Here is a 27,385-nt window from a genome sequence, read left to right on the forward strand (position 1 = left end):
AGGAGGAGAAGGAATAGAAGAACAAAGGGGAGGAGAATAAATGCATAAAGTCTGAAAAGGAAGAAACAAAACTGTCCTTATTTACAGATGGATGTAATTATATCTATGAAAAGTCCTGAAGGCCCTGTGCATTAAGAATTAGAATTGGTAAATGAATTTATCAACATCACTGAATTAAGGTTAATATATAAAAATCAATTGTATTTATATATGCCTGCAATAAGAAGTAAAAAAAAAAATTTAAGTGATAGCATTTACAATAGCATCAAATTAATAAAATACCTAAAAACAAATACAACAAAATCTGTGCGAGGATATCTACATAGAAAACTACAAAACACTGTTGAGAGAAACTAAAGTAGACAAAAGTAAATGAAGTTATGTATCATGTTCATGGATTTAAAAATCAATATATAAAAATACCGATTCTTTCCCAACTTGATCCATGGTATCAATGCAATTCTAATGAAATCACAACAGGGTTTATTTTTTTTGTGTGGAAATTGACAGGTTGATTCTAAAAGTTATAAGGAAACACAAAGGGAAGGGCCAAGAATAATCAAGACTTGAGGAAAAATAAAGATATCAAAACCAGATATCAAAACATATTATAAAGCTACAATAATTAAGAGTAGGTAGTATCAGCAAAGGATAGAAAAACAGACCAACAGCACAGAATGGAAGATCCGGAAATAAACTTATGGGCATTTGATTTATGACAAAGGGGACACAGCTTTGGGAATAAGATGATCATTTCAGTAAGTGGTGTTCCATCAATTGGATATCCACATGGAAAATAATGAATCTTGACTCTTATGTCATGCGCCCGGTGCCATGCCATACACAAAAATCAGATCCAGACTGACCCAGATCAGGTCTAACTGTGAAAAATAAAACATCTAGAAGGTAATAAGGAGAATACCTTCAGGGGAGGAAAAGAATTCTTAAACCTAACACAACAGGCACTAATCATGTTGGAAAAGACTGATAAATTACTACATCGAAATTAAGAACTTCCATGCTATTCATCAAAAGACACCATTTAGAGAAAAAAGAAGAGCCATAAAGTGGGAGAATATATTTGAATACACATAACCAGCAAAGGACTTTTAACCTGAATATTTAAAGAATTCCTTTAAGTCAATAAGAAAAAGCACACAAACAAATGGAGAAATGGATTAGAGACTAGAATGGACAATTCACAATAGAAGATATCCATATGGTCAATAAAAATATGAACAGGTACTCAACCTTATTATTCATCAGGGAAATGAAAATTAAAACCACAACAATGCACTGCTATAAACACTCACATTAAAAAAAAAAAAAAAGTAAGAATTTCAACTCTTGGTGGAGAAGCAGCTAGAACTTTCACACACTGCTAGTGGGAATATAAATTGGTACAATCACTTAGGAAAACAGCTTGGCAGTATTTACTAAAGTTATATATATTAAATTATATATATATATATATACCCAATTGTATCTATATGTCCAATTATATCTATGTGTCCAATTATGTCTATATATTCAAATATATTTGTATCTATATATCCAATTCCTGAGCAATTCTACTCCTAGGCATATATACAAGAAATGGATACATGTGTGTACCAAAAGCTATGTACAAGAATGTTCTTAGTAGTAATTCATAATTGCTCCAAGCTGGAAACTATCCAAATGCCCACCAACATTATCCATTGCTTTTGAGTCGATTCTGACTCATAGTGACCCTATAGAACTGCCTCACAGGGTTTTCAAGGAGGGGCTAGTGGATTTGAGCTGCTGACCTTTCTTTCTGTTAGTAGCCAAGCTCTTATCCCGGGAGCCACAAGGGCTCCCCATCAATATTAGAATGGTTAAATAAATTGTGGTATATTCATACAATAGAGTACTATATAGCAACAAAAATAAACAAACTATTGCTAACTACAACAATACAGACAAACCTTACAAACGTAATAGTAAGCAAAAAATGTCAGACTAAAAAAGGATGCAATGTGTGATTCCATTTATTTGGAGCTCATAACCAGGCAAAACTCAACTGTGATGGTAAAAGTCATGATACTGGTGACCATTATGGAGCAAATGGGTAACGACTGGGAGGGGCATGAATGGGATTTCAGGGGCATCGGTAACTTCCTACTTCTTGACCAGAGAGGAGGTTTCATGACTGTGTTCACCGTATACATATTTATGATTTGTACACTCTTCTGTATATTTATTTATTTCAATATAATAGTTGATCATTTTTAAAAATCAAAGCAACCTTTCTGCAAGCAAATACATGCTTTCCATTTGATGTTTTGAAATGTTGAAAATAGCTGAAGCTCCCATCCTAGAATCTTTCAGTCCTTTTCAGGGTACGTCTGCATTGCCTACATGGTCATCCAGTTGAAAATATCCTCACGGGCTAGGAGGTTTCTCTCTAGTCTCTGTTAGCACAACTCCCAAATTCTACTCAGCAGTTCTCTCCTCTCAGCCATTTTTTACTCCACACTTGCAGATTTCTCTCTCTTTGACTCTGCTGAGAAGCTTCCTGCTCTTCCTCCTACCTTCCAGCAACCCAGCACCAGCTATACCAAAAATGACCCATTATTTTAAAACATGTATGAAAATTATTTGACACTGTTCCCATCAGAGGTGGAGTCTCTGTCCCTGGATTGAATTGTGTTCCCCAAAAACACGTGTGGTAAATCCTAGCCTCTATGACTGTGGTTATAATCCCATTTAGGAATAGGTTGTCTTTGTTCTGTTAATGAGACAGGATTAGTGTAGGGTGTATTTTGAGTCAATCTCTTTTGGTTATACAAGAGATTAAACAAGCGTGCTCAGAAGCAGAGATGAGGGAAGAGAGATACCAAGCCACATGAAGATTGTCCAGGAGCAGAAGCTCAGAAGAGGCAAGGATGTTTCCCCAGTGCTGACAGAGAGAGAAAGGCTTGCCTTAGAGCTGTCACCCTGAATTTGGACTTCAAGCCTCCCAAACTGTGAGAAAATAAATTTCTGCTTGTTAAACTCATCCTAATAAAATACCACTTGTGGTATTTCTGATATAGCAGCACTAGATAGCCAAGACAGTTCCCTCCCCTTAGAACTGGATGGGCCTTTGTGGTTGTCTTAACAAATAGAATGTGGTAGAAGTGAGGCTGTGTGACTTCTGAGGCGAGGTTAGAAAAGGCCATGTAGCTTCGGTCCATCTCTCTTGAGACATCCATTTCAGGGAACTTCAGCCACGAATTCTAGCTAGTTTGAAGCTGCCATGTGAGAAGGCTAGCCAGAAAGAGAGAACGAGAGATGCCCAAGGATCCCCAGCTGTTCCAGTCCTCAGCTGTTCGAGTCTTCAGCTGAGAAGACATGTATGAGAAAAGTCTCAGCCACTATCAGACTGCAACAGCATGAGAAACTCTGAGTGAGCTGAGCCCAGTCAATCTCCATATCAAAAAAAAACAAAACAAAACATAGCGACCCTATAGAACAGAGTAGAACTGCCCCATAGAGTTTCCAAGGAGTGCCCGGCGGATTCGAACTGCCAACCCTTTGGTTAGCAGGCCTAGCACTTAACCAATACACCACCAGGGTTTCCAGCCTCCACATACATGAGCGAAATACATCATTGTGACTGTCAAGTCACTGTTTTGAGGCGGGTATTATTTTATTATGCAATAATAGATAACCAGGACATATTTTGAAGCATGTAGGGAGAAAAACATAGAATATATTAAATGTATAAATCCATTTGAAAATGTTCAAGAAAATTTAATTAACTAAGTCTATAAAAACAGCCCCTAAAAACTATTCAGCACTAGAGTCATAAATAGAACAAGGGATTTATAAGTTGAACTTAAAAGCTTAAGAGAAAACCATTAAAATTTCTATTAACCAAAAAACCAAACCTGTTGCCGTTGAGTGGATTCTGACTAGTTAAATTTTGATTAAAAAAAATTAAAAAAGAACCCCCAGTGAGAACTTCTTGGGCCGCTGACTTCACTGCTTCTTTCTGATATGTCAATGAGACAACGTGGGGCAAGGAAACGGAGTGGTTTATTGAGTGCTTACTAGGTGCCAAACCATGTGCAAGGTGCTTTACCTAAATCGACGGATTTCATCCTCACAGCAACCCTGTGAGGGGGGTTTTAGGGTTCCCACTTCACAGATGAGGTTCAGAGAAGCTCTGGAACTTGTCCACGATCACGCAGCCAGTAAAGGATGGAAGCTGTACTTAGCGCTTTCAGCTGCATTCTCCCGAAGGCAGACAGGTTTGTGAGGGTGGATTTTTAAAAGTCGTTCAGGGCCCTGTGGTGTAGCTGCGGTGCTGGTGTCTTCTGTGTTCCCTCCAGCCGTGCCTGGGTATCTTTCAGTGGGTGAGAAGATGGGTGTGCCTGCCAGTGACCTTCCTGTGACTATTAACGTGGGCAGACCGCTAGGCCGGCCGCAGAGAAAGGATCGTCCGGCCGTCCTTAAAGTTCAGGAGTGCGGGTTGGAGCCAAAGGGGGCTGTCCCTTGGACATCACTTGAGAGTAGCTCTGGAGAGGAGTTTTAGGAGCTGCGAAAAGAAAAAGGAGAATTTCAGCACTACGGCCTAACTTCATATGGAGACATTAATGGCTTTATTCAGTTTTCTTTTGCTTTTTCTTTCTCAACTACTAATGTTTTAACTGTGCCCAACCCCTGATATGGTAGGGGTGGTTGTACCTGTGAAGAATTTTACTGTGAAATATTAGGGCAAGTCAGCTTTGAAGTTATCTAGTCCAAAAACTTTTCCTGCTTCCTATGAAGAGCGTATAGAACTCTCCCTCCTACCTAACTGCTGATTATAAGAAAAACAACCTGCATAAAAGAGTGGGAAGTTTTATAAGACTCCTTTCTTTTATTTTTACAAGAAGAGGTGTAGGTAAAAGAGGCCTGCAAAGCAAAAATAGACGAATGACCCTGAGGGGGAGGAGGGGTAGGTTTCAGGGTGCCCCCAGGCTGCTGTGGTCCAGGGGACTGGGAGGACACTGATGCTTTTAACACACGAAACACCTGACAGGTAGAAGTGGTATTACTATTGAGACCCCAGGGCAGCTCCTGCCATGCTACTTTCAAGAGGAAGCTTTCTGCCCCAGAGGTCTTGCCATGGCCCTGTGAGAAATCACAATACTCTACAGCCACTTCTGAAGGAAAGAGCCTGAATATAGTGTGACTGTGATTGTCTCCCCGTGGATAAATAAAGGAAAACATCTCTCAGTTATTCAGGGGCTAGGAGGCTAGTGTACGCTTCCTTTGGACCTCCACCTTTTGCTGCTCCTTATTATTAAGGGACTCTGCCACCTGCAGTGGAGAGCCAGACTGAGGGAAATAAAAAGGGAAATTGTGTATCTCTGACAAAAAAAGAGAGAGACTGATAAGTAAGTGTATTAAAAAAAAGAAGAAGAAGAAGAAACCGCTGCCACTGAGTTGATTCCAATTCATAGCGACCTTATAGGACAGAGTAGAACTGCCCCATAGAGTTTCCAAGAAGCTGCTGGTGAATTCAAACTGCCAACATTTAGGTTAGCAGCCAAGCACTTAACCACTGCACCACCAGGGCTCCAAACAACTGTATACACAAGAGAATTTTAAAGTATCTCATACATTTAACTAGTGTTTACAACTTACAAATTGGTTTTCTATAGTTTATCTCAGTTACTCCTCACAGCAAGCTGGTAAGGTAGATGGAGGCAACCTAGTCCTGTTCTGAAGATGAAGAACCTACTCTTGATGGTGGTTAAGCGGCAGAGTTCAGATCTCAGAACTATAGCATCACAGGGTTAGAAGACACCAGTATAAGGACAATCTTCTGATTATTGTAACCTTCTCCCAGAGCCTGAATCATTTTTACAAAATACGGAGATTTCTTTTGGTCCCTGCTTGAACTTTTCTAATGATGAGTAATTCACTATCCCATGAGGAAACCCATTATTAATACCAAGATGAAATCCTTCCCCTTGTCACCGTCAGCCTTTAATTCAACTTCTGCATTCCATAACTAGACACCGAGTTAAACTAAATTCTAATTCCCTTTCTCTTTAAAGTTTGAAGATACTACTTTCCTGTCTCTTGTGGATTAAACATCTTCACTCCTTTCAACCGTTTTCTCATGTGCAGCCTCTGAAATATAGAGTAGATAAGAATTGTTTGTTGAATTAGTTCTCTGGCCCTTGGGACTACGTCCTGGTCCAGGGCTCCTTTCCTGACCACAACTGGCCTTCGTACTGTGATATTTCTCAGTGTCTCAACTGACCACCTCAGAGATGCAATTCTAAAAGATAAACCCTTCATTCATTTCGCAAGTGTATAGTGAGCATTTCCTATAAAGTAAGACTCCAAGTGGAATCTTGTGAAAAGTGCCCATAGAATTAAAATGAAAAATTCTAGTGAAGCGAATGATAAGACGGAGTCTTGGTCTAAGACTCTGCAATAATATATTACCCTGCAGCACTGCGTTTCCTATTAAGAGAAGTAGCCCCCATTTACAGTTCAGTTTAGGGAACCACAGAATAAAAAATGTACTCCCTTCAAAAAAGAGCTTCAGTGGAAGCTCTGAGCATTTTTAGTCGGGCTTAGATTGGACTGGTCTGAGAGACAAGCACTGGTGTCAGTGTGATGTCGCCATGTCACTCTTAATAATGCAGAATTCACCCAACTTCAGGTCTCTTTAAGTGCTGCTGCTGGGATGAATAGCCATGAGCCTAAAAATTTGGTAACTGAAGAGCCAGGGAATAGACAGCGAATCGTGCTTTACTTTATAAAGAATATTATAGCAAATTGCTACCAATCACAAGGGAACATGCTATTTCATTATAATAATAACGACAGATGGGCTCTGATGGCAGAATAAGTCAAACCCAACAACCAAAAACACGATTTCAGAAGAAAATCTCAGGTTTAAGTTAGCCTTCTGAAATTTACCCAATTTTGATCATGTTTTCAATTTGTTCTGAAAACTCCGGTTTGTAAAGTAAAAACTATGTATTTCTTCCTTTTTCTCTACTACTTAACCAAATGAACATAAAAAATCCTACTCCCTTCTATTGTAAATACCAGTAATTTAGAATATTAGTTATATTAGCAGTTTAATCTTGAGATTCAGAAAGGGCTGAATTTGGAAAGGGGTATCTCATAATATTCAGAGCTGAATCCTTTCGAGACCGTGTCATGACCTTCTTTCACATAAAACAGCTATACTCTAATCACCTGGTTGGGGGTTAAATAGTCTCAGATAGGGGAGAGAGGAAACTTCTAGTAAAGCAAGGCCCACCAACCACCAGGAAGAAGGATATCCCCAAGTCATTAGAGAAATCTTAGTGAAATATAGCAGAGGATTCTTGCGAAAGATATAATTTAGGCTGCATGGTCAGAGGTCCTGGAGCTTGTGCCCATTGTATTCACTGACTGCTTCCTTCTCCCCTGAAAAACTTGTCCTTTGCCTCTTCACATAACTCCAGGAAGACCCTTAGAAGCGAGCTGGTTCAACACACACAAATGAAGAAACTGAGGTTCGGAGAGATTGTATGATTTGCAGAATGTCATGTATTTGCTTAGTAACAGATCCATACACAGAAGGAGGACTGGGGCTCCCAGGCTTGGGCTCTTTCTTATTTACCATGCTGCCTGCCTCCTAATGTTCAGAAAAGCTCATGCCCGAAACGTGTCGCCCCCTAACACTGGGGATTTTCACACATTTATTTCAGTGTGTTTCTTTATAGACAGAGGGAAAGGTACTGATCTTGGAAGAGCCAGGATTAAAAAAAAGATGGAGGGCACAGGGTAGTTTAGGAGAATGAATGGAGCAAGTCAGGAAAGTGGAAAAAAAGGAAAAGAAGGTAACCGGAGAGATAAATACATGAACAATAAAATGGCAAAGGAACAGAGGACAAATTGGGGTGGGGGGACGAACTGAGAAGGAAAGGGACACTTAGAAGCAGTAAATTTAGGCAACCAGTTTACCGGGAAGAAAGAACTAATAGAACCAGGAAAAGAGAAGAAAAACAGGAAGAACCACATGAAAAAGCAGAGAGCTGCTGTGAGTTGATAAGAGATTGTACAGGCCCAAGGCATATTGAACAATAACAGGGGTCCATAGGACATAACCAGTCTGCAGGGCTGGGGCAAACAAGTAGCAAGGTGAATATCATCACAATGGGGAAGAGGCAATGAAAGTGGACGGTGCTCTGCCAATGGAGAAAAGCGGTCATGGATGCTGGGTCCTTAGAATCACCCCAGAACCAGTCCAACTCAGGATACTAGTATCACGGGAGATTATAAACTCCATGTCTATACTATAACCAAATATTTAACCTCACGTTATTCACCTCTCTAGCCTTTTTCATCATTGATATAACCTGTTTTTAAAAATGTAGAAACATCCCCTGGTGTACCCTGGAAGGCTTCCTCACTGGGTTAATTTCTTAGAAAATTTGTCGGTGTTTCCCAAAGAATGGCGTGTCTCTGAAGGGCCCCTCACTTGGAAATGGGAACAGTGGGATTTTCCTCAGGAAAATCCAGGCCTCCACCATGGTTGGGTGGAGTCCCAGAGGAAAATGTCACAGTATTGTGACAGCAGCCAGGGGAACATGAAAGCAATTTCTGAGAACTTTCTGAGAACTACCAAGTACAATCTTTCGTGCACTCCTGAGCTGTGAGAGAAATTCTTCCCACACCACGAGGACCTCCCAGATTCATGCTCAGTCTACCTCACGTAGGTCTGGTTTGCTGGGAAAGCCAGGCTGCAGCATATCTATCTGATCACAGTAATGTTTAGTCAGAGAAGCGTCCAGTTCTCGGCCTGAGTGATCAGCACATTCTCCACTGTGGAAGAGGAAAGCAAGGTGGGCACGTTCCCCCCCCCCCCCGAAAGGTTATTAGTCTGTACCACTCTTTCAAATGTGCAATTTTAACAAAGATACCTGCCCAGTCCAGGCTAAATACTGACAGCTTTGCAGGACTGACTCTGTACCAAGAAGACAATCCAGTAGGTACTAGAACCATGCCAGCTTTTTTTCCCCTTTAGAACGCATGTCACATATGAAGTCCTTGTTAGCTCCAGCTGTGGCCTTGGCTTTTAGCACAACCTTGTAAAAAATTTAACAAGCTACCTGCCTGCTTAACACATCAACCAGCCCTCTTTCCAAAATGCAATGACTGTTAATAATAACGAATGGGTTAAACATTCCTTCAGGCTTTGCATGCACCCTGAGTGAGTTTCTATCTGCGAGGTTGGGTTAATGCCACTTTCTGGAGTACAGGCTCCGTGAGGTGGTTTTTTGCCCTTTCAAGCCTAGTTAAGGCCGGCTGTTGACAGGAAGGTGTGGCAGCTGCCTTAGGAGTACTTACACAGGATCCTGAGCTCGGCGGCTGTGCCCATGTTAGCTCTCCCCTCACCTCATGTACTCCCCATCACTCCTATAATCCATAAATGATTCTGATCCCGACACCTCCTCAAAATCCTCCAGCGCCAGACTGGTGGAGTCCTCACCCAGGACGCCACTGTCGGGCCTGGACATCCTGGCCCGGGGAGGAGGTACAGGAGGGTTGGTGGCAGTTGGCGGGGGAGGACAAGGAGGTGTCTTCTGGGCAGATGTGGGCAGGGCCTGAGGAGAGGACACTGCTGGCTCATGGACTTCCTCATCATTCTTCTTGGACTCTGGCCCTGCATCCGGGGCAGCAGAACCTAGGACACGGTAGAGGCTGGGGAGGCGAATATCAATGCGGAGCCCAAACTTGGCAAAGAATTTGTCGTTGAGAGCGTAGAGCTTCTCTGAGATGTCATAGCCCAGCAAGGCCGAGAAGAGGTGGGAGATGTATCGATCTTTGGCCAGAAGAACGTGGAGACTTTTCCGGGGCCAGGAAATGTAGCTACATGTGGTCTCAGCAGTCAGAGTGACCTGAGAAGGGTCAAGAGCAGAGAGGGAAAGTTTAAACCAGAAAAATATGTCCATATTGAGCACAGGGAAACATACAGTTACTTGGCAAATGGCTACACTTTTGTTGAAGTTGTATAGTATTATCTTTCCATGGCCTTTGTTGCGGGGGGGGAGGTCCAATGAATGACTTTTATTTGTTGCACTGATATGAGGGATGTCATGGATCAGGAGCTCTGGAATCAACCATTCACTGGCTGGGCCATCACCTCCTGGAGCCTAAGTTTCCACATTTGGTCTCCTCATCACTTACATTCTATGGTCCCATGGCTGATACCACTAATGGCTGTAGAGGGTCTAAGTATGTTGTGACTTCATGAAAGAGGAGGGTCTCCTAGTGCTCTGAAGTGTGGCTGAAATGCTATTGACTTCATTTTAAGAATAAAGGAGGATAATATATTGGGGGCAGGGGTTAAAGGAGTTGGAAAGAAGCTCAGTTAGCTTTTGATTTGATTAGGTATGCCCAGCGGCAGCAAAAGGTCAGAGAACAGGCCTGGTATTCAGGCCCTTGAAGTTGCTCTTGGCTTGGCCATTGAAACTAACCAAAAGGATCTGATGACGAAGCAGAGAGTCAAAGACACCCCACTCTCCATTTATTCATTCACCTAGGAATTTCTGAACACTCACTGCATTTCCATGATGCGAAGCTAAGTTACACTTCTAGGTTAAATAAGCAATAATGCAGGCCCGGAACACAGTAGGTGTTTCATAAAACTAAGGTTTAAGATAGAAATGTGCTTAGGATAGTAAAGGAAAGGGGTATAGACTCACACAGCTGTATAAAATCTGATTGGCTATAGGACTTTAAAAATGAGAAGGCCAGCAGGGTTCATGATAGAAATTTGTGGATGGAGACATTAGAAATGATGGTGATGATAATCATAACAGCTAATGTTTTTTGAGAGGAAACTCTGTCACAGGCATTGTGTTAAGTTCTTTAAATAAATTATCTAATTAAAAGTAGGATTGGCTTTACAAAATTCTTTATTAGAGACTTATGTAATCTTTTTAATTCCTGCATTGCCCACTACCCTCCCTCCTGTCCTTTCCCCTCTGCAATACCCCTCCTCCATTTCCTTCATCCATTTCCTCTTTCAGCCTCTCCCCACTCCCCCTCCCACTCCCAATACTAAGCTCTGCAGTCAGGGCCCTAAGTTACAACACCAAGGCCAGAAGTTGGTGTCAAGTAACAGCTTTACCACTTTACCAGCAGTATGACATCAGACAAATTAAGCACGTTGCCTCATGAGAAACAATTCTGAAAGTAATACTTATCATCCATCCATTACTAACAGTTCCGCAAGTATTTGTCACAATCTAACACAGCAGCCTAAACCTTATCTGTAAACCTTATCTGTACTTACTAGCAATTCCCAGACAAGAAATCAGAGTATTGAACATGAAGTGGGTATATGTGAGTAAGAGCTAACCTGGACATAAACAGTGTCCTTAAAGCTGAGCACAAAGACTGTAGGCAACATTACGAACATGTTGTTACTTCTTCCAACTTAAAATAGAAGAAAACCAAAAAAAATGAATAACCCTTTTTCTTTATCTCACTTCCTTGGCTAGCTACCATCCATTAATTTGCTCTCCTTTTTAGCAAAACTCCAAGAAAAAAGTTATCTATATACTTGCTGTCTCCAATTTCTCTCTTCTCATTCTCTCTTAATCCAATAAGGCTTTGTCCCTAGCAGTCCACAAAGGCTGTCTGTTAAGGCACCAGTAACTTCCATGTTGCTGAACTGAGTGGTCAATTTTTACAGCATTCAACTTCATTGATTTCTCTCTCCTCTCTGATACAGTTTCTTCACTTGGTTCCAAGGATGCCATGCTCTCCTGGAGTTCCTTCCATCTCCTGATTGCTCTTTATCAGGTTCCTTTGTTATCTCCTCTTCTCTCCAACTTTTTAAGGTTAGAGCATCTCAGACCTCAGGTCTTGAACCCCTTCTCTCATTCATTTGGGTGATCCAATCCCCCAAGCCCACTGTTATCGAGTCAATTCCAACTTACAGCGACCCTATAGGACAGAGTAGAACCGTCCCAAAGGCTGTATCTTTACAGAAGCAGACTGCCACATCTTTGCCCTGCAGAGTGGCTGGTGGGCTCAAGCTGCTGACCCTTCGGTTAGCAGCTGAGCGCTTAGCCACTGCGCCATCCAATCCAATGGCTTTAAATATCATTTGTATGCCAACAACTCCCAAGTTTATGTCTACAGCCCAGACCTCTCTCATGAATTCCAGGCTCAACTATCTAACTGCCTATGCAGCATCTCCACTGGAATGTCTGTAGATGAGTCACCTACCACGTCCAAAACTGAACTTCCTATCTTCTGCCAAAACTAGCTCTACTTGCAGACTTCCTTATCTCGGTTGATAGCAGTTCCATCCTTCCAGTTGCTCAGGTCAAAATTCTGAGTCATTCTTGATTCTCTCTTTCTCTCCCATACCACATCCACTCATGAGGAAATGCAAGTGAGCTAATATAGAAAGCACTAGCTCGGACCCTCCATGATCTGGCTCCCCTCCCCGCCCATGACTACCTCTCCCGCTATCTTCTCCCTTCTCTCTCACAGTTCTAGCTGCACTGTTCTCCTTTCTGTACCTCAAACACACTGCCTTCTCCCACCTCATGGCCTGTCCACTGGCTCCCATTCTGTCTGATACACTCTACCCCAGAGTTCATATTGTCACCTCCTTCAGGTCTTTGCTAAGGTGTCACCTGCTTAACAAGGACTTGCTGTAGATATTCTATTTAAAATTGCAACCATATCTCCCCTACTCTGCTTTATTATTATTTTTAACTAGCAGTTACTATCCTTTAACGTATTACATAATTTACTTATTCTTTATGTCTAAAAAACCAACGAAACCCACTGCTGTCAAGACAATTCCGACTCATAGCGACCCTATAGAACAGAGTAGAGCTGCCCCATATGGTTTCCAAGGAGCGCCTGGTGGATTTGAACTGCCGACCTCTTGGTTAGCAGCCGTAGCTCTTAACCACTATGCTACCAAGGTTTCCTTCATTATGTCTATGGCTAATTTTTGTTTCCCTTAACAGAATGCAAATTCCATGAGGGCAGGGACCGTAGTTTTGTGCGCTAATGTATCCCAAGCACATTTAACAATGCCTGGTATATAAGTGCCCAATATTACTGAAGTGAATGAATGAATCAGGTGAAGACTACCAATCTTGTACGCTGCAAAACAACCTAGTGATACTTTCTCATATCTTATATAAAACTCTTTCTCAGAGGTTCTTGGGAAATCTGTTTCTTGGTTGGTTCCTACATACATATGCACATGTCTGTAATAAAGTTTTGACATGTACCTAGCTTTTTCTTGAATACTCACCTCAGAGGTTGGTTTTGATGGATTAAATGAAATAACATCTATAAATAGGCTTTGAGGTCAGTAAAACACAATGCAAATGGAAGAAATAGTAATTTCTGTGTGCACCTCCATGTTGTGTTCTTGGTGAGTAATGATAGTGTCACAGTGCTGGACAGTCAATACATTCTTATTTAATCGACTTGTTGAGAAGTGTGATGGAATGTTGACTGATTTGTGTTAAACGTGATGTGAATCATGATTCAGGCATTCACTGTAGATATTCTCTCAGTCAACGAAGACTATGTAATTACAACAGGCAAGGACAAGATGAACTATAACTTGGGACACCGCTTGGCATTTGCAAAGAGGAAATGGGACTTTACACAGCCAGTAGCAAATGCGTGGCTCCCACCAGAGTACAAACTAAAAATAAAAATGGGAGGAATACGACTCTGCCTACGTTCCAGTCTGAGAGGACATTTGGGGTTACAGCCCTTCCTTTTGAGCATAGCTTAGGGGAGGACACCCGGCTTACCCACCACCTGTTCCTCAGTGTCAGCGTCAGAAATAGAGCCCTGGTCTGCCTGGCTGACGACCTGACTCAGCGCTCTAGGAGGTTCATGGCCCTGAGGGAGTGCCCAAAGGAGATTGCTGGGTATCAGAGAGGGTGTGTGTATGAGTGGGGACAGGGGGAAGAGGAGGAATAGGATAGGAAAGGTCTGTGGCTGGTGGCCCTGGCAGTGGGATCAGGATTGCCTCTTATAGGCTCTATCCTCACAGAGCCAAAAGTCAGGGTGGGGACGGAGGCAGATCCAGCCAGGCGGCACTGCCTGGCATGTGTCTATTCAGGGGTTGGCTCAGACCAGCTTGAGGGACTCTCTGATAGAAGTGGTAGGAGACACATGGAGCCCAGTAACCACAAACTATCTAGGCAAGGAAGTCCCTATTAGGCTGACAGTATGCATGTATAAATTCCACACTCTTGGTGCTCCCTCCCATTATAAGACAAAACAAAACAAAAACATAAATAGTAGACCCAGGGAACTTGGCTTCGCTACTTTCTAGGTATAAGGCCTTGGTCAAATTACTTGATATTTTTTGAGCCTTAGTTTCCTGATCTGTTAAATGAGGTAATAACCCATAGGGCTATTTCAAGGACCACTGAGGTAATACATAGTGCCGGTCTGAAGAGGGTAGCCTGTCTGAAGAGTTGACAGAGCAGAGGCCAAGCGGCCAGGCCCCCACGTGGAGCATGCTGCCTGCGTGTATGTCAGTGCCCCATGGAGTGCTCTGAGATACCAACTGCCCACAGCCATGCCAGATCACCTGTTGTTTTCCAGGCACTGTCCTCTGGAGACTGGGGATGGAGAGAGGAAGGAGCCCAGATTTTTACTTCAAAGAGTTTACCATGGGGAAAATAAAAAGGAAACAAGACAACCAGAACAGACAGCAACGTGTGCACCAGTCAGCATAAGTAAAAGGAGGAGAACAGGCACACGTGGGAACAATAAACTGTGGGCATGGACACTGGTGAGGTCCACCTGGGCTGGCTTCCAGAGGCAGTGTGATGCCATAACTTAGTGTAGAAGGGGAAATGCCTTTCAGACAGAGGGACAGTAGAGGCCAAGGCATGGAGTTGCAAAACAACGTGGTACGTTTAGGGAAATACGAGTAGTTCAGCATGGCTGGTATGAGTGAAAAGTGTGAGGGAGGGAAGAGCTGGAGATGCAGCTTACAGAAGATCTTAAGTTACCCTCTAAGGACACTGGGATCTTCTGGAAGAATTGTAGGCCCAGCTATCAGGGTCAGCACCTCCCTATACCACTCTACCTATGTCAGGAGCCCAGGCACTCTCTTCAGATGAGAGTACTCCCCCTAGTAGCATACTGGCAGCAGTTCAATGGACAAATGTGAGAGGGCAAAGACAGAGGTGGAGATATTGCTAGCCTAGAGTGGAACAGGGTAGGGTGGTGCTGCCATGGGGTTCCCTATTACCTGGAACACCCCCTCCTCGGATGGCTGCAGTGATTCCCACTCAGGAGAGTCCATGAACTGGTATGGAAAGACGTAGTGCAGAAACTGCCCATCCTGGCTCACACGAACCCTGGCAAAGGGAGAGAAGAGACTGTATGGGAAAAAGAAAATGGCTGCCCAAACCCTGTTCAGTGAGGTTGTGTTGCTCACCAACATGGCTCTTCCAGCAAGACTGACCGTGCCAGAAACATGGTGAAATCCAGAGCAGAAGTAGCTCGATTACTGCATAGGAGCAATTTAGAAATAGATCCCATCAAGACTTCCCAAGCCCTCACTTTCCTTCTCTTTACTAATGGTTCTCAATTCTAAGCAGCAGAGTAGAAGCCCTGGGAGAACTTTAAAAAACAAAACAAAACAAAAATCCTTGGCTTTATCCCAGATCAATTAAGCAAGAATCTCTGTAGATGGGATCTGGATATAAATAGTTTCAAAAATCTCCCCAAGTGATCCTAGTAGCCAGAAAGAAGGACGACCGCTCTGGAGCTCCACTGTCCAATATGGTAGCCACTAGCCCCATGTAGCTATTTGAATTATTTTACATTAATTGAAATTAAGTACGATTAAAAATTCAGTGCCTCAGTTGCATTAGTCACATTTCAAGTGCTCAATAGGCACATGTGGCTAGTGGCTACCTTATTAAACACCATAGACATAAAGCATTTCCATTATCACAGAAAGTACTGTTGGACAGCTCTGCTTAAGAGGTTCAGCCTGGGGCAACTTTCTGACCTTATACCCTTCCCAGCCAGCTACAGGAAGGTCCATGTTTTTCACACCACATGCTTACATTGTAACTACTTTACAAGTGCTATCTTATTTAACCTCAATAACTCAAGGTAGATTGTTCTTTTCTATATTTTACACCTAAGGAAATTATGCTCAGAAAAGTCGAGTGACTAGTTTAAGCTACACAGCTGTCAAGTGGCAGAACTGATATTCTATCTGGCAATGAAAACCTCTGCTCTTGCCATGACACCACGTTGCCACCTCTTATTCGAGCTTTCGGTAGGTGGTATAGTGGACACTACTAGCACTGCTCCTTCCCTATCCTATCTAACCATATGGTGACAACACAGCTTCTGCCTTTAGACAATGAGATCCCACCCACCCTGTCCAGTTGATGGTCCTGGAGTGAACATCTAATCCAAGCTAAGCCAATCAAAGTCCTCTCCTGGGAATTTGGAACAGGAATTAAGTGAGTGTGGCTCATCTCTTGGATGAGGACAATTATCAGGCATTGGCAATGTCCATTTTCTGGCATGTTCCTGCTTCTAGTCCTATCTAAGGATCAGCTGCAACCATTTCTCCAAACCTGGTGAGAAACCCTTGCATCCTTCTCAATATAAACCATATTTTGCTTTAGCTAGCCAGAGTGGGTTTCTGTGGCTGCAATCAGGAATCCGAAAATATGTTTATTTGAGTTTTATGGATATTCTTAGTCAACACAGCCAACAGTTTAAACAACTGTTCTTGACTTGCCCACGACTATAGGCTTGGTTTTACAACTCAGGGTTAAAAACACCATCGATGCTGCTTACATTTGTAGACTTGTGTAGCCAGCACCTAGCCCGATGCTATCTACATCCCTGCAGGGAAGGGGCATTGCATTCAGTGAGGACTGTCAGATTTGATGGCATGTCACTGACTCTGTGGCAGGGAGGGGGGCAATGGCTGTATCCCAGATGCCATGCGTTTCTGAAAAATAACTAGGACCCAGTATGGGCTTTTTCTGTTTTTACCAGAAAACTCAATAGTTTTGGGTTCAGCCTACTTGCTAAAGTGAGTTATATGAAGTAAGGAGGTCCCTCTATCAGGACAGGGGACAGGCAGAAAAGATCTCTAAGTACAACTTGTCCATTTGGAGGAAGCTGTGAACTCCATTATTTCTAGAGTTTTATTCACTAAATAAACACGCTCGTATCACCTCCTGTTTTCCTGGAGGTCTGAGAATGCAGAGATGGATACAGTCTGGTCCACGGCTTTGAGGATTTCACAGTTTAGTGGAAGTTGTAGGCACATAACTGGCTGCAAATGAATGTGATAAGTGGTATAAGAACAAAACGTGGAGAGGAGCATAGAGGAGGGAGAGAGAACAATTCCATTTTCAGGTGGCAGACTTCTCAATGAAGATGACATTTGAGCTGAGTTTTGAAGGATGAGGAGGATATTGAGAAGCAGATAAGGAAGAGGATGGAAGGAAAAGCTAGGAAATCCAGCATGGCAGACTGTTCTCCAATACCTGCTTTTCTCTTCCTCCATTTGTTGTTTGTTAGCTGCTCTCAGAATTGACTCTGATTCTTGGAGACATGTGCAACAGAACAAAACGTTGGCTGGCCCTACACCATCTTTAAAATCATTGGTGTGTTTGGGTCCATTGTTTTGGCTATTGTTCAGTGACTTCCAACCTAGGGGGCTTATCTTCCAGTACTATATAGGACAATATTCTGACGTGATCCATAAGGTTTTCATTGACTAACTTTTGGAAGCAGATTGCCAAGCCTTTCTTTTTGGTTTGGAATCTCCCCTGAAACCTGTCCACCATGGGTTCCCGTGCTAGCATTTGAAATACCAGTAGCATAGCTTTCTAGCATCAGGGTAACACTCAAGCCTGCACAGTAAAACAAACTGACAGACAGGTGGTGGCTTCATCCATGGTACTAGAATTTTAGCTAGGCACATGGTTGCCCAGCTAAAGACTATATTCATTTCTCTATCTCTCTTACAGCTATGTGTAGCCCTTTGACTAAGTTCTGGTCAATGGGATATTCACACTCCTGGGTCCATAGAGAGATAGTATTTCTAGGTATATATGTGGTCATACAAATTACTGAGGACATCACCAATTAATAAGGTATCACCTATTATATGATAAACTAAAGAAGGAAGACAGAAGGGGACGTAGGTCTCAAACCAAGCTACAATGTGGAGCATCAGCTCTTAGCCTCTAACAGCAGAAACACACTTGCTCCCATAAGACTAGGTAATACAGACTGCCAGGCAGAACTTCCCCTGAGTAATGAAAGGATACAAGATAAAATGAAGTGTCATGTTTTCCTGCCTCAGGGTCTTCACATATTCTGTCCCCTCCAGCTGGACCTCTTTTCCATCCCCACCTTCTCCTCAAGTCTCAACTTTAAACATCCCTTCTTCTAGGAAGTCTTGTCCTACTCCCCAGGAAAGTTAGATCACTGAATTCATGTTCTCATCACACTCTGCATTTCTCCCTGGAAGTACTATGTCTGTTATTAACCAGTATGTCAAACCTTAATTCTTGACGTTCTTTGATAGACTGTAAGATCCATGAGTGCAACGAATGATATTTTTGTATTTAACACTGGATCATAGTACTTTTAATAAATATCTGTGGAAGGAAGGAAGGAAGGAAGGAAGGAAGGAAGGAAGGAAGGAAGGAAGGAAGGAAGGAAGGAAGGAAGGAAGGAAGGAAGGAAGGAAGGAAGAAAGGAAGGAAGGAAGGAACTTGTATCGCTATAAAAGGGGAACAAAATCACAAGGGAAAGGCTTCTCTGAGAAAGGAAGAGAGAATGAAGCTGCTGCAGCATACATCAAATCCTCATGTCATCTTCTCAGGTGAGGAATCTGGCCACTCAAGCAAGCCACGAGGAGTAATAACATCTTAGAGTGTGAATGACATCCACTGAGCCCACATAGCTCACTGAAGTCACTGGAACTGGTATACCTATGTCCATTTAAGTCTTTCCTTCTTCCTCTCCTGGATGACAGGTAATTTCCTCCTACATGATAGACTTAGACAGCTGGTCATCTACTCAGGAGCTTATACACGTGGAATTTTGTGCTTTGAATTTTATATGACAGCAACTTTCCAACAGTAAGTCCAGCTTAACAGTGTGGTAGACTTGAACAAGTCACATCACCTCTCTGAGCCTTGAAAGGGGCTGGCTACCCTTATTAAAATAAGACAAAAAAAGACTCCTGAGGTTTGGGCAAAGGATTCCAGATGAGTCCGCACACAAGACAGGGGAGGTCTGCACAAGAGGCCCCCACTTCCTGGCACAGGGTCTTTTGTCTACTGCTTTGAGGTGTTCACTTCTTCACTGTAATCAGTCCAAAAGCCAACCAAACCCATTGTTGCTGAGTTGATTCCAACTCATAGTGACCCTACAGGACAGAGTAGAACTGCCCCATAGGGTTTTCAAGGCTGTGAATCTGTATGGAAGCAGACTGCCACCTTTCTCCTGCAGAGTGCCTGGTGGGTTCGAACCACTGACCTATCGGTTAGCAGCTGAGTGCTTAACACTGTGCCACCAGGGCTCCTGTGTAACTAGTCCAAGGTACAATAATCCTCCTTCAAAACTAGAGCCTGATAATAGACTTGAAGTTTCTTCTTGCTAAGCCTCCATCTCCAACTTAGCAAAGCTGAGACAGGCTGATATTTAAAGAAAACAAAACAACAAGAACAACAAAACACTTACACTCTAAACCTTGGAAAAGCAAGAAAAAAAAAACATCAAAATTGTCTAATTTCTGAATCAAATATTTATTGCCTTATACTAGGAAAAGCCACACCAAGGGGGCAAGCTTCCCTCTCCCTTCACAGGGAAGTGGTCTTATATAAGTTCACAGTAAATCCATCGTACAAAGATACCAGAACAGACAAGAGCCATAACATGCTTACAGCAAATAAGGACCCACACAGTGGGGTGGGTGCTTCTCCCACCCATCCTAATTCCCTCCTTAACAGAGGAGTAATGAGGAGCAAATAACATCACGGATCTCCTGAGTGAGCAAGTTCCCTACACCGTCCTTATATGATGGCAGTGGGTTTGGTTTTTGGCTGTCAGTCAACTGGTTTCATTTTTTCTTGAAATAAGAGCCTTCTAATCACTAGTTACCTTTTCCTACCACACTGTCCTGGTCTCAAGTAAGATAAAACAAAGTGGAGCAGGGACAAAATGGAGGACAAAGCTTTTGAAATACTTTGCTTCCTTTTTGCAGACCCAGCTCAAGTATATCCAGGTTAAGTTGCTTATTGTTTGATGCTCAGACCCACATACAAGTCCAACTAGGGCAATGTTTCAAAGGACCCACAATTCCCTACCACGTGTATTCCCTACAGGGCCCAAGATGTTTGCTCAGAAGACATAGACCAATGGCTAGCACTGGTATCCAGGTTGATTCAGCACATACTGGCCCTGACTAGGATCATTTCTGCCAATTTCTAACGGTCAGCCTTCTTAAAGGAGCAGGGTGCCTCCACCAAATCCTCAGTGAGACAAGTGTGGGCATCACCCTTCTCTCACTGTCTACCCCTCAGATTCACAGCAGTTGACTTCATGGTCAGCAAGAATCTCAATGGGACAACCAGGAGTGGAAAAGTGGACAAGAGGCATTTCCTCTACATGACTGGCTGTATATAGAATGGCTATTCGGTATACCATGCAAAGTCTGTACAGGCTATTCCTGGAACAACTGAGGCTGCTTCCTCAATGCCCTGGCAAGGAATAGGAGTTAGGGGAAATCCTTCTACATCTAGCATTGTTTCTTGCAAGTAGTTGGCGCCTAGCAGATGTTTGTTGAATGCATATGGAAAAAACAAATTAATCTTATTGAAATGTTCACTTTTCTAGAAGCATTTCTGAAAAGGCTTAAGAGATATCACTGAAGCTTAGCCATGGCACACTGAGATGTGTGTGTGTGTGGTCATTTCAGGCCAGGGCTCTAGAAACACCCACCCCACACGTCACAACAGCAAGTACACACACAACCCTTCTTACAAACTGAGAAGATGCCTCATGATCTGGCTTCTTCTTGGAAAATTCTAAGAAAGAGGAAACATCCCCTCACTTAGAAAAATCCATTTTGATTTGTTTGACTTGCCACATCCTTCTCTCAATGGTGGAAGACACGAAATGGAAAGGGACGTGCTGGGAAATGAGAAACGTGGGCTGGGGAAAGAAACGGGCAACGGCAGAGTAGCTTACCGGCCAGCGAGCAGCAAGGACAGGCGGTCGATAGGTGTCTCGCCCTCCACAGCATAGGTCTGCTCAGTGGCCAGAGCCAAGACCTGCTCCTGGCAGCAGTGAACAATCTCCTTGTATGCCTGTAGGGGCACCTGCAGGGGCAGGTACAGAGTCTTGTAAAGGAGGTCGAACTCATTGGGGAGGGTGTCCTCCCGGAGGCGGTATACCAGGCGTGCCAGCTGCAGCAGACAGGCCACTGCCAGCAGGGAGCTCCAGAGGATGATGTCTAGGCTGCAGGCATTGAACCAGCCCCACAGCACACAGCACAAGTAGCCCGTACCCAGGAAGCCAAACAGGTAGAAGCGTCCATATACCCCGCTGCCCCCCATGAAGCCCAGGAGCAAGATGCAGTTAGCCAGGTGGTAGAGAGCCCCTTCCAGATCCTGCCTCCAGCCAATGCACACCGGTCTCTGCCAGACGAGTTGGCCCACCGTGCTGCTGTTGGTGCTCATCTTCAGGATGTCTCAAAGCCTGGCTGAGTTCTAAAACTGCCTCCACGTGGGATACTCAGAAAATGAGTTATCGGTCCTCTTTGGTGTCTTCTCACCTCCGGCTTCCCATTACCAGCTCCTCCAGTCCTGGGGGGAATGGTGCTAGCGGCTTTGGGAGTGAATGGCAAAACATGGTACACTTCATGGAGAATTGAAAAGTTTCTCTCTCTCTCTCTCTTCCTCCCTCAGCAAAGCTCTGATTCTCCCCCACAGAGCTCTGGTGGGCTTTCTTGGCTCCACTTACCTTAGGGCCGTCTTCACACTTGGCTGTTAGTAGAAAAACTAAATTTTCTCAAGAAAAGGTAGACTGGGGGACTGAAAACTTCAGTGGAGTATGGGTTGAAGTGACCACATCCTGCTCTCTGTTGTCCCCAAGCCGAATGAAGAGAGCCTGGCGCAGGAGGCACACTTGTGTTCTATTTGGAATGCTTCTCTCTTGGCACCGGAAGGAAGGGTGACCCCAGACGGATACCATGTTTGGAATTGGAATCCAAGAGGTACTGGCAGTGAGAAAAAACAGGCCAGGCACACAGGCAGGCTGGCAGAGCACTTAACATACCTCCCAGGAGGATAAGACTTCGGGACAAGAGAGGCAGGCAGGGAGGGACAAAGGAAAAATGAACAAAGAATTTATCACAACGCTTTAGACTGGACACTGTCCAGAGCCCCCTGTGGGAGGGTCAGAGGCTGTCTGAGGTAGGAGGACACATCTAGTTAGAAAAATATGGGGCTTCCATCGGAAAATATCCAAACAGTGAAAACTGGAAAACCCCTTGAAAGCCTTTGTTGAGTCACATCGGGAATATCATTAGGCATTTATGTAACACCCACTGAACAAAAGTAGCTATGCAAAGTGGCTGTTTCGATTCTAGGCTGACTGTCCCCTGTTTATATCTGGATCTGTTGTGTTGCTGGTGTTAGGTGCCCACGAGTCAGTTCCAACTCAGGTGACAGAGTTCAACTGTCCCATAGGGTTTTCCAGGCTATAATCTTTATGGAAGCATAGCGCCAGGTCTTTCCTCCCACAGAGTGGCTGGTGGGTTCGAGCAGCCAACATTTCAGATAGCACTTAACCACTGTGCCACCAGGGCTCCTTACATCTGGATCTAGTAATAGTCAATACAATGGTACTAGGTTGCCCAGACCATCACCCCACCCACCCCCTATTTCTAAATTATAATAACTACCACTTATTAAAGGAGCCCCAGTAGCACAGTGGTTAAGAGCTCTGTTGCTAACCTAAATGTCATTGGTTCAAATCCACCAGCCACGCCATGGGAGAAAGATGTGGCAGTCTACTTCCACAAAGATTACAGCCTTGGAAACCCTATGGCGCACTTCTAGTCTATCCTATAGAGTCGTTATGAGTATGAATCAATTCAATGGCAACAGGTTTTTCTTTGGTTTACCACATATCAAGCACCTACTAAGTACATGACTCATAGCAACCCTGTAGGACAGAGAAGAACTGCCCCATAGGGTTTCCAAGGACTGCCTGGTGGATTCAAGCAACCAACCTTTATGGTTAGCAGCTGTAGCTCTTAACCACTACACCACCAGTATGCAGAAGTAGTACACTTCTTCTGTACTTGGAAGAAGTACAGCCAGAATGCTCCTTAGAAGCAAGGATGGCAAAGCTTTATCTCACATACTTTGGGCATGTTATGTGCAGGGACCAGTCCCTGGAGAAGGACGTCACGCTTGCTAGAGGGTCAGTGAAAAAGAGGAAGACCCTCAACAAGATGGATAGACACAGTGGCCGCAACAATGGGCTCAAGCATAACAATGGCTGTGAGGATGCTGCAGGACCAGGCGGTGTTTTGTCTGTTGTACACAGGGTTGCTGTGAGTCGGAAACGACTGGATGGCACCTAACAAGTATATAGCTCTAGAGCTGGCACTTCCCATGTATGCTACTTAGCCATTACAACAATTTTCCAAAATTAATATTATCGTCCTTCTAAATCTGAAAGAAGTGGATGGAGATTCAGAGAGGTAACGTGATCCCACAGGTAGTAAGTGGCAGAACCAAAACTTGAATCTATGTCTATTAGGATTATGACTCTATCCCATGTGGGTTGCACAGTAAATGAAAATACAGAACTAGATCCATGATTCCCAACTCAGACTCCCTCCACAAATCCACTCAATGGCAATGAGGCTTTTTTTTTTGCCTGCCTCGCAACCAACCCACCTACTTTAACAAGGAGCGCTGCTCATCCTTCCTTAGTCACGCGCCTTGAGCTCCCAGAGAAGCTGTCCCTGCCAGCTGTAAGCAAGGAAGTCAGAGGCACAGAAACAGAGAAGCAACCAAGGCTCTGCCCAAGATAGAATTTCAAAGCAGGTCATCTTTCCCAGGAAGCCTGCCCAATGGTCTGGCTGACCCTTTAAAGAGACAGGCACTCACTGGCCACCGTTCACCTAGTGGGCTGCCCAGCCTGAACTCAACCTGCCTTCTTTGTCTCACCCTGTACGTGCTCATCGGAGCAGAGGGTACTATGTTGCCTCACGTCATCCCATGCCTACTTTTTTTAATGGAAGAAAAAAGCTGAGAAGTTAAGGAGCTTGCCCAAGGTCCCATAGTTAGTATGTGACTAGTATGCAAAGTCTAGATAAGTGTATTTGTATTATATATTCCCTGTGCTGTACCAACCCACTACATACTTCTGGGATACATACCTATCTACCTACATAAATATATATGTACACACACATACATATATATGTATATATACTCACTTATTGCTACAGGAAGGGGCGCTGGTGGTGCAGCAGTTAAGCCCTCAGCTGCAAATGGGAAGGTAGGCTCTTCAAACCCCCCAGTCGATCCAAGGGAGAAAGATGTGGCAGTCTGGTTCCATCAAGATTTACAGCCTTGGAAACCCTAAGGGACAATTCTATTCTATCCTACAGGGTTGCTGAATCAGCATCAACGTGACTGCGGTGGGCTTGGTTTGGTTTTATTGCTACAGGGAGATCTGAGTATGCTCCAGGGGTAGCATGTATGTCAGATGGCATATATGTGAGGATTCAAAAAATAAACTAACCCAAACCTGCAGCCATCAAGTACAGTTCCAACTCATGGCAACCCCATGTGTTAACAGAGTAGAACTGAGCTCATGGGGTTTTCCTGGCCGTAATCTTTATGGAATCCGATTGCCATAGTGCCACTGGGTGGATTCAAACCACCAACCTTTCTGTTAGTGGCTGACTACACCCCCAGGGACCTTTGTGAGAGGATGGCAGGAGCACAAACCCCACAGGCTACCCGCAGTGATAGCTGCGTTGATGTCCGCAGGATGGGACCTTTGACTGGAATACAACAATGGAAAGCTGTATCTTTTTTTTTTTTTAATCCAGATTCGAGAGAAGAAAAATGTATTGTATGTCAAAACGAGATGTCCATTTTGTCCACAAACATGCAGGTAGAAGCACAGTAGGAAACATTTGAAGAAAAAAAAAAAAAAAAAGACACAATAGCCATAGCATTTATTGATTCAATTGAATTCAATAAGCATTTATTCAGGACTAACTATGTGCACCAGGGAGTATAAAGATGAACAAGACAATTATCACCTTCAAGGACCTTTCTAGGGGAGACCAGCCTAGAAATAACTGCAACCCAATAAACAATACACCCAGAGTTCAGAGGAAGCACTAGCAGGGGAGCAAGTAATTCAGGAAAAACATCACTGGGAAGGTGACATTTAAGCTGGTCTAAGAAGATGAGTAGGTGTTCCCCAGTTAGGGGAGGGCATTCCAGGAGGGTGGGGGGACAGAATGTCATGTCAAACCCAGAAGCAAAGCAAAGCTACGTGGCATGCTTGGGTAGGAGAGAACAGCTTGGTGTAGGTGAATCAAAGCAGCAGGAGAGGAGGCAGGAGAGGCAGGCTAGGGCCAGAGTCTGAAGTCAGTTGGCGAAAAATTGCTCCTCTAAGTGTGGTCATGAACTGCTGCTGGTCTGCAAACTGTCACTGGTCCATGATGAGGTAACTACAGAAACTGAGAGTATGTAAACATTTTTATAGCAATTCGATAGAGAAATTTATGGCCTTTGAATTTAATAACAAAAACCTGGGGCTTGTATTCCGTATGCATTTTAAAAAAGTGTATGATCTTTTTAAAACTTCATTTTGCTAGTATTGGTCTGTGATGGACTAGGGGAAAAAGGAAAACCTGGTCCTTCATCACCTACAGTTTTGAGAAGCATGGGGCCTGAGATTAATATTTTCCCAATATAGATGTTAAAATAGAACACAGGTATGATTTTAGGGTTTGGACACATTATTTCCAAGTTGATTTGAAGCAGATACTATTGGTTTCCTATCCAAACCATTTCTCTTTTTCCTCAGTTTACGGAACGCTGAAATTTACTTAGACAATACCTTAAGGTGGGCGCCTCCTCCAGCTGCCAGGTCCTAAGCCAAGCACGATACCCCATTCCCCTGACAGCAACTGGTATAAGGGCAGACAAGTGACCAACAAGATCTAAGTGGAAGTGTACAGGGGGCTATTTCTGGGAAACGGTGTACTCCCTGACAAAGAGACAGCAAGGGGTCTGCTACTTTTTATCCTGGCTTGAACACAGTTAAGGAACACGCCTAAAGAAGAAAAGGAAAGACAGAAGAAAAACAGAACAAGCCTAGGTTCTTGAAAGTATCACTAAGACTTATTACAAACCTGAAACTTTCAACCTCCAGATTTCATGATAGGGGAGATCACGACATTTATCGCTTAAGCCACTAGTTGGGTGTTGTTACTTGCAGCTGAATGCATCCCGATCCAGCTCTAAGGATCTCCGTAAGAACTATTCTTCAGAGAACAGTTCTCTGAACATCCGCTGATTTTTTTTCTGAAATAAATCAAACATCAGAATATTTAATATGCTTGACTGATCATGTTCTTGCAGAAGTTGAGTGAACTATGAGAGAGACTGCTCCTCTAAGCTGCATCGTTCAGGACGACCTCACTGCTGAGTCAATAAGATGGTTTAGCGGGAACTGGTTGCCCAGCCAATATCCATTTATCATTTCCTCCTTTGTAACAGAATTTGTTTTCAGGTATCTAACCTACCAATGGATCCAAGGAGAGTGACCCTATCTAGCCAATCACCATAAAGCATTCTGCTAACAACTATTAGTGGCCCGTAAGAATATACATAACCTAATTTGGCCCAATCAAAGAAAGGAACTAAGAGTCCTTGCTTGAGGAATGGTTTCTCTCTTCTGTTCGACATGTATGGGAAAGTACGTTGTCTTCATCAGTCCTAGAAGAGAGAGGTCTGCGATGAAAATAACAAGTCTTGAATGGCAACACTGAGCCTGTATCACTGCATCTATGGTCTGCCCTAACTCTGGACTTCCAGTTCGGTGAAAAAGACTTCTCCTTGATCAGGACTTTCTGTGACTTGCTGTCAAAAGCACCATGATTTACACAGATGGAAAGATCACCTAGCAGTTTTTAATAGCTAAAGAAACACTGGGTACAGACACTATATATAGGTATGTACACACACACCCACTAGACTATAAGCTCCTTGAGGACAGGGTCCCTGCCTCATTTATCTTTGTACACAACTTAGCA

General features: G+C 43.5%; 1 protein-coding gene across 3 annotated transcripts; it reads right to left on the reverse strand.

Annotated features, from left to right (window-relative positions):
* Positions 1–2,767: 2,767 nt before the first annotated feature.
* On the reverse strand, positions 2,768–25,241 carry POPDC2 (popeye domain containing 2). 3 transcript variants are annotated; one of them, XM_064285487.1, is made up of 5 exons: positions 22,048–25,241; positions 21,274–21,912; positions 15,275–15,383; positions 9,358–9,908; positions 2,768–4,546 (listed from the first exon to the last, which is right to left on the reverse strand). In XM_064285487.1, exons 2-4 carry the CDS (start codon positions 21,762–21,764, stop codon positions 9,402–9,404), a joined length of 1,107 nt encoding a protein of 368 aa, XP_064141557.1. In that variant the 5' UTR covers positions 21,765–21,912; positions 22,048–25,241; the 3' UTR covers positions 2,768–4,546; positions 9,358–9,401. The 3 variants fall into 3 exon arrangements, with proteins under 3 accessions (XP_064141557.1, XP_064141595.1, XP_064141511.1); XM_064285525.1 differs by having other exon boundaries at positions 9,500–9,908; positions 21,274–25,241; XM_064285441.1 differs by having other exon boundaries at positions 21,274–25,241.
* Between the last annotated feature and the right edge of the window lie 2,144 nt (positions 25,242–27,385).

The sequence above is a fragment of the Loxodonta africana genome, chromosome 1 (assembly GCF_030014295.1).
Source record: "Loxodonta africana isolate mLoxAfr1 chromosome 1, mLoxAfr1.hap2, whole genome shotgun sequence".
NCBI lineage: Eukaryota > Metazoa > Chordata > Mammalia > Proboscidea > Elephantidae > Loxodonta > Loxodonta africana.